This window comes from Macrotis lagotis, chromosome 7 (assembly GCF_037893015.1).
Source record: "Macrotis lagotis isolate mMagLag1 chromosome 7, bilby.v1.9.chrom.fasta, whole genome shotgun sequence".
NCBI classification, from domain to species: domain Eukaryota; kingdom Metazoa; phylum Chordata; class Mammalia; order Peramelemorphia; family Peramelidae; genus Macrotis; species Macrotis lagotis.
In genome coordinates, this window is record NC_133664.1 from 128,984,455 (window position 1) to 128,998,770 (window position 14,316).

Consider the following 14,316-nt stretch of genomic DNA (forward strand, 5'->3'; position numbering starts at 1 on the left):
ACCTAGGAATTTATCCCAGCAAATTCAGTTCTCAAAATAAATCAATATGATATATCTAATATAAAAATACTCTCGTAGGTTTCTTAGGAAACAATATATTCTAAGACCACTGAAAAATAATATTGCATAGAAATAGATCTATGGTAACCATGGTATTGAAAGTAAGAATAGGAGGACATTAGATTATAATAGAGGGATATTCCAGATTATAATGCCTTACTATATAAAATTCAATGTGGTGAGGGGAAAAAATTGTTGCTAATATAAATCTTAAAGAACAGCAATTATTTTCCTTTTGTTATAAAGAAAAAGTAAACTGAAAACATTTATACCAAAAATCATATCAGTTGAACCTTCTTGGATCTAAAAGATATATAAATATTATGAAAAAATTATCAACTATATAATAATAAAATATTTTAAACCTGCAGAGATATGCCACTTTACAAAATGGACATGAGATTTCATCCGTGTAGAGAGCTACAAATGAGACACATTCTCTATCAATCCAAATTGATACCTTCTCTGAAATTTAGAGTTTAAAAGAAATGTCTTGGAAACTGAGATACCACTTATGAAATTTCAATAATTTTATGAACATTTTGGGGCATCTAGATGGTCTATTAAACCTTCTATTAAAGGTTGAATTAGAAATTCTTTTCATATACTCTTCTAATAGCTTAAATTTGGAAACTAGAAAAAATCTAGAAAGAGGATCAGTTATAAACTGGTAAAATTCTGAACAAGCTTTGGGGCTGTAAGATAGAAAATAATAAAGGGATGTAGGGAAGCACTACAAAGGAAGAAGTGGCATAACTTAATGACCCTTAGAGCAAGAAAAGAAGAGAGGGGCAAGATGACATCAAGGTTTTAAATTAAGAAATTTTACAATACTTTAGTAACTTATATTATTCATTGTCCTTCATTCTTGAAGAGGACCATGCCATCAGGAAGTTGATGGCATGGCTTGAAAGTGAATTAGATTTAAGTGAGGAAGGACTGTGCAAATTCACTTTTGTCTCTGGTCATATGAGTCCAGTGGTGACTGAAGGTGGTCTTGATGTAGTAGGAGACATTTTATGCAAGTATTATTAGGGAAAGATTGAAAAATAAATAAGGCATGGTTTATTTTGCATAAATTTATGTGTATGTGTGTGACTACCGAAGTATGACTATATATATATATACACATATATATATATACACATAAGTACACACATATGTGCATATATTATATGTATGTATGTATGCATTTATGTATATATATTCCCACACACACAGTTTGCCCTGACCTGTGATTTCTTCAATCTTTTTGGAACTCCTAGTATAGTAAATTCCTCCATCAATGCAGATGGGTAAGTCATTTGAACCTTAGTCTTCATGACTTCCTTAGCAAAACTGAGAGATTCACTGATCCTCAATATACAACTCGTATGAATCAAACTATTTGAATGCAAGTATTTCATGCCTTCTGGTCAGCTTCTCTTTACTAGTCTACCCTGTTCCTCTTACACTAGCACGAAATTTCAAATTTAATCCTCTGTAACTTTGCTTTCTTTTATATAGGTAGTTCCTCCAAAGGTGAAAGTTACAGCTATCTGCTCTTCCCATACAAGTTTATCTGTATTTTCAATAAATCCTTTCCAAGTAATTCAGTGGGCTGGTGGATGAATGCCCTCTAGGTCTCTTGATGGTGCATGATTACTTTTGGGATGTGTAGGCTGCATTACCTTTCTTGCCCTTACTCACATTAGAATATCAGTGAATAATAATGTGAATTCTAGAAAATAATGAGACAAATTCTGTTACCTCTACCACAGTACAATTTCCATGTCTAGAGAAGGAAAAGAAGGCTAATATGCCCAATGGTGCTCAGTTCCTATTTGGCTGGCATCCCCTGGGTTTTAGTTTGCTGATCTACTTCTTCCTGCCACCATCTTGCTTTTGCTAATACCTAGACCTTTCTGTACACTTAGAAAGGGCAGGAAAGCTGGCCTTATAATGCAGGATCAAAGCATAAAAAATGAATTGTGGGAGTCAGAAATATAAGAAATAAACTCTTTACTTTTATTCCAAAATGTTCAGTTCAGCAACTTTTTAAAATTCATTTAATTTAGTTTCATATTTCTAAAGCAACTACTGTGTATAGAACATGATTGCAGACACTAGGGAAGATACAAAGTTTATATTTGGGACACATTTAGTTTGTTTGTTTTTATAAAGATTTTATTTATTTTGAGTTTTACAATTTTTCCCCTAATCTTGTTTCACTTCCCCCACCTCCACAGAAGGCAGCCTATTAGCCTTTACATTGTTTCCATGGTATAAGATTGATCTAAGGTGAATGTGATGAGAGAGAAATCATATCCTTAAGGAAGAAAAATAAAGTATAAGAGACAGCAAAATTACATAATAAGATAACAGTTTTTTCCTAAGTTAAATGTAATAGTCTTTGGTCTTTGTTTAAACTCCACAATTGTTTCTCTGGATATACAGATGGTATTCTCCATCACAGATAGCCCAAAATTGTCCCTGGTTGTTGAACTGATGGAATGAGCAAGTCTATCAAGATTGATCATCACCCCCACGTTGCTGTCAGGGTGTATGCTCTTCTTCTGGTTCTGCTCGTCTCACTCAGCATCAGTTCATACAAATCCTTCCAGGCTCCCTGAATTCCCATCCCTCTTGGTTTCTAATAGAATAGTGTTCCTTGACATACATATACCACAGTTTACTAAGCCATCCCCCAATTGAAGGACATTTAATTAAATTCTAATTCTTTGCCACCACAAACAAAATGAATATTTTTGTACAAGTGATGTTTTTACCATTTTCCATAATCTATTCAGGGTATAGACCCAGCAGTGGTATTGCTGGATCAAAGGGCAGGCACATTTTCATTGCCCTTTGGTTGCAATTCCAAACTGCTCTCCAGAAAGGTTGGATGAGTTCACAGCTCCACCAATAATGTATTAGGGGACACATTAAGTTTTAAGAATCTATGAGAAACCTAGTTGGAAATTACTAATATTTTTTACTAATTATCTAATTAGTACTACTATTAATTGCAATAGGCAATTGGTGATATGAAACTGCAGATAAATGTGAGCTGCACATATAAATTTAGATGTCATCTTCATAGAGATAGAATCTATTAGGTTGCTTTCAGTAGGAAATGAATTGGTGATCTCATCATTTTAGGAGTTTCTTCCATTGATGTAGATTGCAACCCATCCACTTCTGTACACCTTGTGCAGATCTCAAGCTTGACTTCCCAACAGTCTAGCACTAGAGGTCCACTCAACATGCTGGAGATCTTATTTGTTTTCTTTTAGTATTGTAAGAATGGCAGTAGAGTATTCTGATCATTTATGTATATCTCTCATCACATGACTAATCTATCTTCTTTTTCTATTACAAAAGATTCTCTTTTTCTTAGGAGTTTGTTGTTATATGTTGTAGTTCATTTCCACCCATTGTTTGCTTTTCCATTGTCTTCTTTGCTCATTTTTAGTTCTTCAGAGACTGTGGTATTCTCGGTCTCATTCCAACATAGTAACATTGATAAAATGTTTGAATTGAAAAGTTGGACCTTTGCTGTTATTGAAAGCATGGAGTCAGTAAAAGTACTTTTCAATTCCCTAAAAGGAATCCAGTCTGCTCTTCTCCTCCTTTTGGATTCTGGGTCTACTTCTTTGTCCATCTGTATTCTCTGTCTCAGATACACATCCTATTGGACAAACCCAATGAGGTTTTCATGCAGGTTTATATTTTAAGAATTCTTTGTTCATGTATTCTTTCCTATGTGGCTGTACATGCCACACTCCTTTCAGTGATTATACAACTCTTCCTGAATGCTCTGCAATGTCCTGGGATTTGATACAATAAACACAGTGTCATATGCTAGTAGGACTGATTGGTATCTGCATTGATGAAGGAAGTTTCTAGACCTGAAAGTTTCCCATGATGATGAAATCAGAGGTCCTTTTCATATTCATACACACAGAGAAATCATGAATATTTTAATGTGTTCATTAAATAACTATTTATACCTACTTCTTATTTCATAATTCTATGATAATTTTTTCAAGTCATATTCTGAATATTGATTTTGTACTTTTTATCAGAGATAATTATTAGTTTTATTTTATTAAAATCCTAAATTTTTTTATTGTGAATATTTTCAGTAAAACATGTATCAAATATAGAAACTAAAAATTATATCTATGTATGACATGTATTACAAAAGAAATTAATTTCATTTTAGGAGGCAAACTGCCTTAGGCCAGTCTTCTAATTAAGTAGAATGTAAAAGTTTAAGATAATTGAACATTCTTGTCTCCTCCTGCCAGTATGAACACCATCATTTTCATCATGACCAGTAAAATGTCACATCTTCGTCATTGTAGTTAAAGACTAGAATTCTAGGCTTATTAGCTTTTATATTCATGTAATAAATTAGATATTTCAAGCAAAATATTATAAGCATGATAGAATGATATTGATTGAAAGATAAATGAGAGAATGACTTATTTCTGTCACATATCCTGGTTTACAAAGCATTTCACCACATCTCTGTGCGAGAGATGTGCCATTATTTGGCAATATAATAAAGACTTCTCTCATAAAAATGTTTTGTTTTCATTCTTGGTTAGAACTCAGAAGTTGGAAGATATCGTACCCACAAAGACCACATGATGTGCAAACTAATGTGTTTGTCTGTTGCTTACTCTTCTACCATTGGAGGACTGACCACTATCACAGGCACATCTACCAACTTGATCTTTGCTGAGCATTTCAATGCGTAAGTAGATTATGGGTCTGTGAGTATACATATAGGAAGTTCATGATTCATAAAAACTCACTAAAGGCTTATACTATAAATGGGTAGCCTAGAATCCTAGTACTAGAACTATTACCTTTCCCAATTGAGAAGTGGGAAGTGATTTGGCTGGAACCTTCTTTCATGAAAATAGTTCCCAAGTTACTATTGGTGCCTAAGAGAGTCTACTCACCAAAGAATGAGAGATGTAGTCTCATCATTGCAAATTTATTTTCCTTTAAAAAAATTAGATCTATTTGAACTATTATTATTCTACTTCAGGATTATTTTTGGACTGAGTAGGCTTTGGTGCCTTGGACAGTGGCAATGTGTCCCAGATCTGGGAAGTACATTATCAGAATTACAGGGAGATATACATGGTCTTATGAAGGTCAGAGATCTAAACCAGATTAAGATTAGAGCTGAATCCATAGATCAGTGTTTCAAATGGTTAGTGAAACCCACTGAATGCAGCGGAATAAATGATACATTGCAGGCTGAATCCTGCAAGCAAGATGCTAATGCTTTTAAATAAGGTATTCTATTACTTTCAAGATGAAGGATATTTGCTCAAAGTAGAACTGGGCAAACAATTGGGACAAATTCAAGTGTCAGTCGGAAGAAGTTCAAGTGGATATTTAATCAAGAATCTGGCAGGAATATCAAGATATAGTCTTGGGAAGACAGGAATTCAGATGTATGAAATTTGACTTGTCAGAGGAATTGAAAATCATCAGGGATCAGTGACTGATAAACTTAGCAGCAACATGCAGGTACTAAATGAAAGACTCAGGAGAAATGAAGGACACAACTAATGACTAGGCAACTTGAACTAAGACTTTGATTCAATTTTGTTTAAGTTCAATATGTACAAGAACTAGACCTAAGATTTCACTGGCTATTTGGAACTTGTATATGCATAAATGAAATATTCTTTAACCAATGCAGGTTGTCACTTTCTCTGCAACTTAGACTCTTAGAAACTTATTTATTGCTTGGAGAGATTAAAACTCTTGCTCAAGGTAACAAATCAGAGGTGATTCTTGATTCCTGGACTCCTTGGTTTTGACAGTTTCTCTATACACTACTACACTGCCTCTATGTAAAAGGCATATTAAATTCAGCTCACAAATATTTATTAATGACCACTACTTAAAATGACCAGGATGTTGTGAAAGGTATTATATAAGGATATAGAGATGAAGACACAGTCTCTGCCCTAAAGGGCTTATACTCTAGGAGGAGTAGTGTGGCATGATGAGGATTTTGAATCACATGACCTAAGTTCAAATCCCAGTTCTACAATTAGCCACTCATGTAATCTTTGGCTAATCACTTAATTTCTTCATCTATAAGAGGAAGGAATAGATCTTGATGATTTCTAAGATCCCTTTAAAACTAGAGAAATAATATAGCATACCTATGAATCTATATAGTAGACAGTATCTAAAAATGTTTGAGAGGTTCACAAAAGCATTGTGAGAATTCAAGAGAAGGAAAAATCACATAAGTCTTGGGGGTATAAGGAAGAGTAACCTGAAAAAAGATATCTCTGAATGAAGCCTTCAGAAGTAATTAAGCATTGAAGTGAAAAAATACTTAGTAGACTATTTTAAAAATAGGGATTAGAATTTTTAAGGAAAGGTGTCTAAATTAGTTAGGCATTGGACAGGTCCAGGGGAGCATAGGCATTTTACAGACAAAGGAATTAGACTTAATGGAAAGAGCAATGGCTTTAAAGCCAAAACACATTTCAGACTCTGGATGGGACACTTACTACCCGTTTAACCTCTTTGGAATTCAGTTTCCCTCACCTGTAAGGTGAGGGGAGTAGGAGTAAATGGTTCTGAATTAATTTTGTCTTTAAATATTTGATTCTATGCTCTTAGGAAAAAATTTCCATTGCCTGGAGTTATTGATACTAAAGCTATTGATATTGATTTTCTAAAGAAAATAACAGTTCATAAATTATTTTCAAACATGGAGATTTGTCAAAAGGTTAAAGGTCACTACAAATATGAGTATAGTGGAGGTAGTGTTGAAACCTTTCTAATCCTTTAGTGTTTGTTTCTTTGCTATTTTTTACTTTAAAAGATAATGTACAAGTTGAAATAAATAAATTCTTTTCTGACACATAAAAGGCTGAAAATTAAAATGAGAAAAGCTAACTAACTATAAATATAAAACTATAATATAATAACTATAAATATAAAAACTATAAATAAAAGAATATTTTCCTACATGAATGTCTAGAGAGAGTATTAGTGGCTTAACTTAGGAGACCTGATCTGGAATCTTGCCTAAGATAAGCATGAGTGACCATTAGCAGCTTCCTTAGATCTCTCAGAGTCTCAGATTCCTTATTTATAAAATGAAGATGATAATACTTGTACAACTTGTCTTGTGAACTCTCAATTGCTTTGTGAAAGTTGAGCTATTATTATGCTCTTTAGTGACATATTTGTTATAATATTTTTAGCTATACATGTCATAATACAATAAAATACAACAAAAATGCCATAGTTACAGTTGATTCTAATGTTTTTTAGCTTTGAAAGGAAAATTTGTAGGAGTTTAAAACTATGGCAAGAATAGTGAAACTCTTGTTTGGTCTTCTGCAGATTAGAACTGAATAAATGATGATTCCCCTTTATTCTAAAGCAACCACTACATCACTATCTTCTCCTCTTGTTGCTTGACAGCTTTTCAATAATATCAATGCTCATTTTGTTGGTTTTCATTTTGACTGTTCTGTGTCTCCAGAGGATCTGGGCAATTTTTCAATGCTCAGATTCAATGTCTGCTTCTTCCACCTGCATTTGGTCCAAATGGGTCATTGCTTAAAAAGATTAAAAAATGTGAGAGAATAGATCAACTAATTTTTGATATATAAACCAGATAGAGGAATCTGTTGCTTCCCTTTGGACTCAAAGTGGTTATCAATCGACTCAGATTCAAAATAGTTGATATGCATTTCACCCATTCAACAAATGCTTAACAAACATAGCATATAAATAATACACCAGAAAGAGTACAGAGATTGTAGTCAGGAAGACCTGATTTAAAATTCTGCCTCATATTCTAGTTGTATGACCTTGGAAAAAGTCCTTAACCACTCTTCTCCTCTGCATCCTTATCTATAAAGTGAGGGGGTTAGACTCAATAGGCTGCAAGATTCCTTCCAGATAAAACTCTATGATCCTATGATTTGTTATATCCATGGCACTGAAAGTAGAAATTAAAAAGTCTTAGACATAGGCCCTTCAGAACATCACAATCTAGTTAGGGTATGCTTCCCTTCTTCCCTGCTTTGTAGTTAAATTATCTGTTTAAATTAATGATTACCTGTCTCACAGAAACTGCAATATGCTTTGGGAACTAGAGAAAGTCTGACAACCTCTTATTTATTTAATTTTTAAAGTAGATGGTGAAATTGTTTTTGAAAAAGTGAAACACATATACACAGAATTTATTAAGTAATGTCTCAATTTGATTCATTTTTCCATTTATGATAAGTCTGACAATTCATTGGGAAGGGGAGAAAATACACACTTTTACATAATTTTCTTTGATATATATAATCCAAATGTGTGTGTGTGTGGGGGGGAATGACCTTAGCTATAGATATAACTGGTTAACCCAAATCGTAGTTAATGGTTGTGTATTCCGTTTGTTGATGTATAACTAGGAAATTAGTAGAGGCAGCTACATTTCTGTATAACATTAATAGGAGCAAACTAACTTGAAGTGTTTATTGGGAAAGAAGTCTCATATGTTCTCTCTCTAGGTTCTGATTTTGTGCAGTTGGATCAGTTACCAAATCTTTTTATTTGCAATGTTTGGGGGGCATTAGTCATCTCATATCTGGGGAGTAAAGTATATATATGTACATATATATATAGATAGATAGATAGATAGATAGATAGATAGCAGGAATCTACTTTTTACTATCTATGTGATTATAAACGTCCTGTAAAATGAGAATGTGATTTCTAAATTTTCTTCCAGGAGACTTGCTATGGAGCAAGTAAGAGGTGATAAAGGCCTAAAGAAGAGAGGTGGCCATGTTGATAATTATAAAGGGGATATTTTCCACATCTGAATCTTATCCTACATGTTCATTTTGTTATCAGAATAAAACTATTAAAAGAAAATGAGTCTATTAGTAGGAAGAAGTATTGCTTGCAGCTCTGAATAGTCAATATCTCTAATAAAAAGCATTCATTAAGCAGGTAAAGCATTAGATTGAGAATAGAAATACCAATGCAAACATAATTTAGTAAGTTACTGTTGATTTATTATTTCTTTTGCCAATTTGTAGACTTTAATTATGTCATCCATGAATACAAAACCCATTGAAGAGAAGTTATGGTATCAACATCAAGTTGTTCTTCAGGTCCATGTCCAATTCTCCATGAATCCATTTGGGATTTTCTTGGCAAAGATATGGAATAATTTGACATTTCCTTTTTCAGTTAATTTTACAGATGAGGAAATTGAGACCAACAAGATTAAGTGACTTTCCCAAGATTGTATTTAACTCAGGTCTTCTTGATTACAGACTCAGTGCTCTATCCACTGCTCCATCTACTTTCCATAAAATAGTTGGGTATTAATATATTTGCAATGTACTATTTTCTTTATATCCCAGATAAGACTTTCTTGATTTATTAAAAGTGGAGTTCAAAGGAAAATGATTTTTTTATGGGTATCCTGTTTTAAAAAGTATGCCAGGGGTGGCTAGGTGGTACAGTGGATAGAGCACTGGCCCTGGAGTCAGGAGCACCTGAGTTCAAATCCAGCCTCAGACACTCAATAATTACCTAGCTGTGTGGCCTTGGGCAAACCACTTAACCCTTTAGCCTTTAAAAAAAAACTAAAAAAAGTATGCCAAAAGAAAGACCACAAGATACAGGGGAAATAGAAAAGGGGTGTCTCTGTGTGTGTGTGTGTGTGGGTGTGTGTGTGTGGGTGTGGGTGTGTATAATATGCCAGATTTAGAGATCACAAGGAAATATTTTTGAGGCATACATATCCCTCCTATCTATATATTCACCTCCATCTACATCTATATGTGAACATAAACAAGTCTGTCTCTGTGTGTATAAACAAGATGTATTCAAATCTTTGCTAGTATTATAAAAAAAAATCTTTAAGACTGAAGAAAAATAAAGCTAGAAAGTCTCTTTGGTCCAGAAATAATCAACAGACATATTAAGCAACAGATGATAATCAGTATGGACATGTGCTTATAGGGAACCAAATGGCCAGAATCTGCCATCAGGCTGAAAAATTCCTTGATCCCATACTTTCTTAAGGTATCATTTTGAGGGATTTGGTTGGTATTAAAGTCCCTCATTATTTTAACGTCATACCTGAAAATTGTTACAGCCAAGCTGTTATTCCAGACTTCCTCTGAAAGAGATTATTGTCTTGGCTTCAATATATAGAAAACTCCTGTTAGAAAGCACTGCCCTGCACCATTGATTCAGTTATATTGCAGTTCAAATCATATCTGCTGTGTATATAGTGATATAAAGTGAATCTTTTTTTTATTGTAGAAAAATATGAGCATTATGTTTGTTCCTTGGCATCCAGGTTATAGAGGGATTCTATAACTTACTGATTCTCATTAATTCTATTATTTATTTTGGATGCACAGATGGCAATTGGTTAATGAAATAAAATTTGTATTTAACCTGGGACCCAGAATTGCAGCCCATCTCTAAAATAAGGAGACACTTTTATTAACTAATTCCATTTTTTTCTCTAGAAGAAAAATGGTTCTGAGTTTAGTTTTTCTTGACTTTTCATCCTTTTTGGTGGGCTATCTATGAAAGTAATATTTTTAAAATATTTCTCTTGAGCCTACTACATCCTTCATGATTCTGATAGCTATACAAGAATAACCTTGAAGTGTAACTTATAGACTAATATAAAGGTAGGATCTATAGATTGAAGGAAGGAATGAAGAAAGAAAAGAGAAGGGAGAGAGTGAGGAAGGGATAAGGGATCTGCATTTAGGGAAATTGATGTACACAAAAGAGTCATGTTTAGGCAGTTCTGTTAGCTGAACAAAACCAAACAAAATATATTTTGATCTTCTTTTATTCCAATAAAATCCAATAAACTCCTTGGAGTCAAATCAGATTTTCCTTTTCTTTTCTTCTCAATAACAGCCACCTCCCAACTAAAGTTGGAGGACAGTCCAATTCCTGTGCCTATTACTTAATTATAGTGACTAGGTTCCTAGAGTTTGTACCAGCTAAGATCTGACAGGTCTATTCAAGAATTTAACTGGAGACTTAGTCTGTTGATTCAGGACTAGTCTAAAATTTATATAACATTATAACCAACTTAATTAAGATAAAGTCATGGTGCAAAAGATAGAGAGTCAAACTTCAAAATGAGGAAATTCTGGGTGTCTGTGTGTTTGTGTGTGTGTGTGTGTGTGTGTGTGTGTGTGTGTGTGTCCAATTTCTTCCTTTGACAAATACTGTTTTGATGTTGAGTAAGTGTCTTAAAGCACAGGCTTACTTTTAAAAAAACTAACAAAAAACATGACCAGAATAGTAACAGAGTAGTAAGTATTTATACCACAACAATGTTGTCTGCTGATTTGTAGAAGGGTTGTAATATGGAAGGGGCAAAAGCATAGATCAATGAAGTTTCCAAGTAAGGTAAATGAAACAATTATACCAGATACAAGCAAAATTATTTTGTTTAAATATAAGCATTTCTCAGGAGAAATATCTGAACGTTTATTTTAGCTAATCTACTGTGTATGCCCTAGTGATTTCTTGTTTAGTAATTTTTGATTCTTATAAAGATGTAAAGTTAATTTTTTTCTCTTAGGTCATTCTACTCATTTAAAAATATTTTTCAAATTCATTATTTTTTTAACATTTTTTCTTTTTAATTTTGAGTTCCAAATTTTCTCCCTCCCACCACTTCCCACCTACTGAGAAGGCAAGCAATATGATATCAATTATACATGTAAAATCATGCAAAATATATTTTCATAATAGCCATATTTTTTACAAAGCAAGAAAAATAAAGTGAGAAAATTATATTTCAATTTCTACTCAAAGTTCATATTTTTCTCTGGAGGTGGATAGAATTTTTTTTTCATCCTGAGTCCTTTGGAATATTTTAGTTGGTTGAAGTCAAGTCTTTCACACAGCTGATCATCATTACAATTTGCAGTTAGTGTGCATGTTGCAGTTCTCATTTCACTTTGCATCAGTTCATTTAGATCTTGCTATATTTTTCTGAATCTGCTCCTTTCATTATTTCTCATAGCACAATAGTACTCCATCACAATCATATGTAATAGTTTGCTCAACCATTCCCTTATTAATGAGTATCATCTCAATTTTCAAATTTTTGCTACTACAAAGAGTTGCTATCATTATTTTTGTACATAAAGATCCTGTTCCTTTTTCCTTTGACCTCTTTGGGAAACAGACCTTGTACTTATTGAATCAAAGGGTATGCATTTTTTAGTCTTTTGAGCCTAGATCCACCAACACTTCATTTAGTGTACCTTATTTTCCTCTCAAACCTTTGCCATTTCTGATATATGTGAGGTAGAACCTCAGAACTATTTGAATTTGCCTCTCTCTAAATCAAAAGTGATTTAGAGTATTTATTCATGACTATAAATAGCTTTGATTTTTTTCTGAAAAACTGCCTGTTTCTATCCATTGACTACTTATCAATTGGAGAATGTTTCATATTTTTCTAAATTTGACTCAGTTCTATAGTCAGTTTATATTTGAAAAATTAGACTGTCATAAGGAAAACATTGTGTAAATTTTTTTTGATAGTATGCATGTGTCCTTTAGAAAAATCTAGTTTCTGGGGCGGTTAGGTGCTGCAGTGGATAGAGCCAGGAGTACCTGAATTCAAACCTGGACTCAAATACTTAATAATTACCTAGCCATGTGGCCTTGGTCAAGCCACTTAACTCCATTGCTTTGCAAAAACTAAAACATGTAGTTTCCATAAATATTCCTTTTAGTTAGGTCTACTTCTGCATTTGCTTTGTCTGAAATTGATTACAATCCCTGTTTTTTCATTTAGTTTAGTTGAAGTTGAATATTTGATTCTAATATGTATTATATTTCGTTCTAACCCCTTTTTTTAAACTTTGTCATATGTCTTTCTGTTTGAAATGTATTTCTTGTCACAGTATAATGTTAGATTGTGGTTTCTAATCCATTCTGCTATTTACTTCCATTTTATGGATGAGTTCATCCCATTCACATTCACAGTTATGATTACAAATTTTATTTTTCTCCATCATATTTTTTTTCTGTTCAACCTTCCTTTTGTCTTTTTATCCTTTCCCTCTTCAAAAATCTGTTTTGCTTATGACCATTATTTTCCTTAATCCACCTTCTCTTTTTATCACCTCTTCCCATTTCACTTATTCCCTTTCCCTCTTGTTTCCCTCTTGGGTAAGTTATATTTCTAAACCCAACTGAGTGTGTTTATATATTTTTCCCTCTTTGAACCATCACCAATGCGAGTGAGGTTCAAATATTTCCCTCTATCATTCATCCCCATTTTCCCCTCCACTGTAAAAGTGCTTCTTTGTACATTTCTCTGATGTGAGAAAAATATCTCCATTCTACCTCTCCCTTTTCCCTTCTCCCATTACATCCCTCTTTCTCATTCCTTCTTTTTTTTGAAGAACAGTGAATGTTATTGACTCATACTTATGCCCCCTGTCTAAGAAAGCTCCTTTTAACTGCCCTAATAATGAAAGTTCTTAGGAGTTTCACATATTATCTTCCCACATAGGAATATAAACAATCTAACTTTGTTGAGACACATGATTATTTTTTCATGTTTATCTTTTTATGCTTTTCCTACATTTTGTGCTTAAATATCACATTTTGTATTCAGCTTTGGTCTTTTCATTAGGCACACTTGAAAACTCTATTTCATTAATTGTCCATCCCTCCCCCATTCCCCCCACCCCCCACCAAAGGATTATACTCAGTTTTTCTGTCTAGGTTATACTTGGTTGTAATCTTAGCTACTTATCCTTCCAGAACATCATATTTCAAACTCTCTTTCCCTTTAATCTAGCATTTAACTACTTTTTACTATATTATACTATTATATTCAGCCCCTTCCTGTGCCTTGTCTATATATGCTCCTTCTAACAGCTGTTATAAATGAGAAAGTTCATATGAGTTTTCAGTAGCTTCTTCTCATGCAGGAATACAAACAGTTCAGTATCATTAAGTTCCTCACAGTTAGTCCTTCTCATCCACACCCTCTATGGTTCACCTGAATCCTGTACTTGGAGATCAAACTTTCTGTTCAGCTCTGGTTGTTTCAGTAGGAAAGTATGAAAGTCCCCTGTTTCATTGAAAATCCATCTTTTCCCCTGAAAGAAGTTGTTCAGTTTTTCTGGGTAGTTGATTCTCAGTTGTTAACCAAGATTTTTTGCCTTCAGGAAGATCATATTCTAAGCCCTT

General features: G+C 33.4%; 1 protein-coding gene across 1 annotated transcript in view; it reads left to right on the forward strand.

Moving 5' to 3' along the window:
• The window catches only part of SLC13A1 (solute carrier family 13 member 1), a 78,428-nt gene that overhangs the window by 40,929 nt on the left and 23,183 nt on the right, over positions 1–14,316 (forward strand). The window contains exon 7 of the mRNA XM_074193807.1: positions 4,656–4,804. Within this exon, the coding sequence (XP_074049908.1) occupies positions 4,656–4,804 (149 nt within the window). The remainder of the gene's footprint in view (positions 1–4,655; positions 4,805–14,316) is intronic.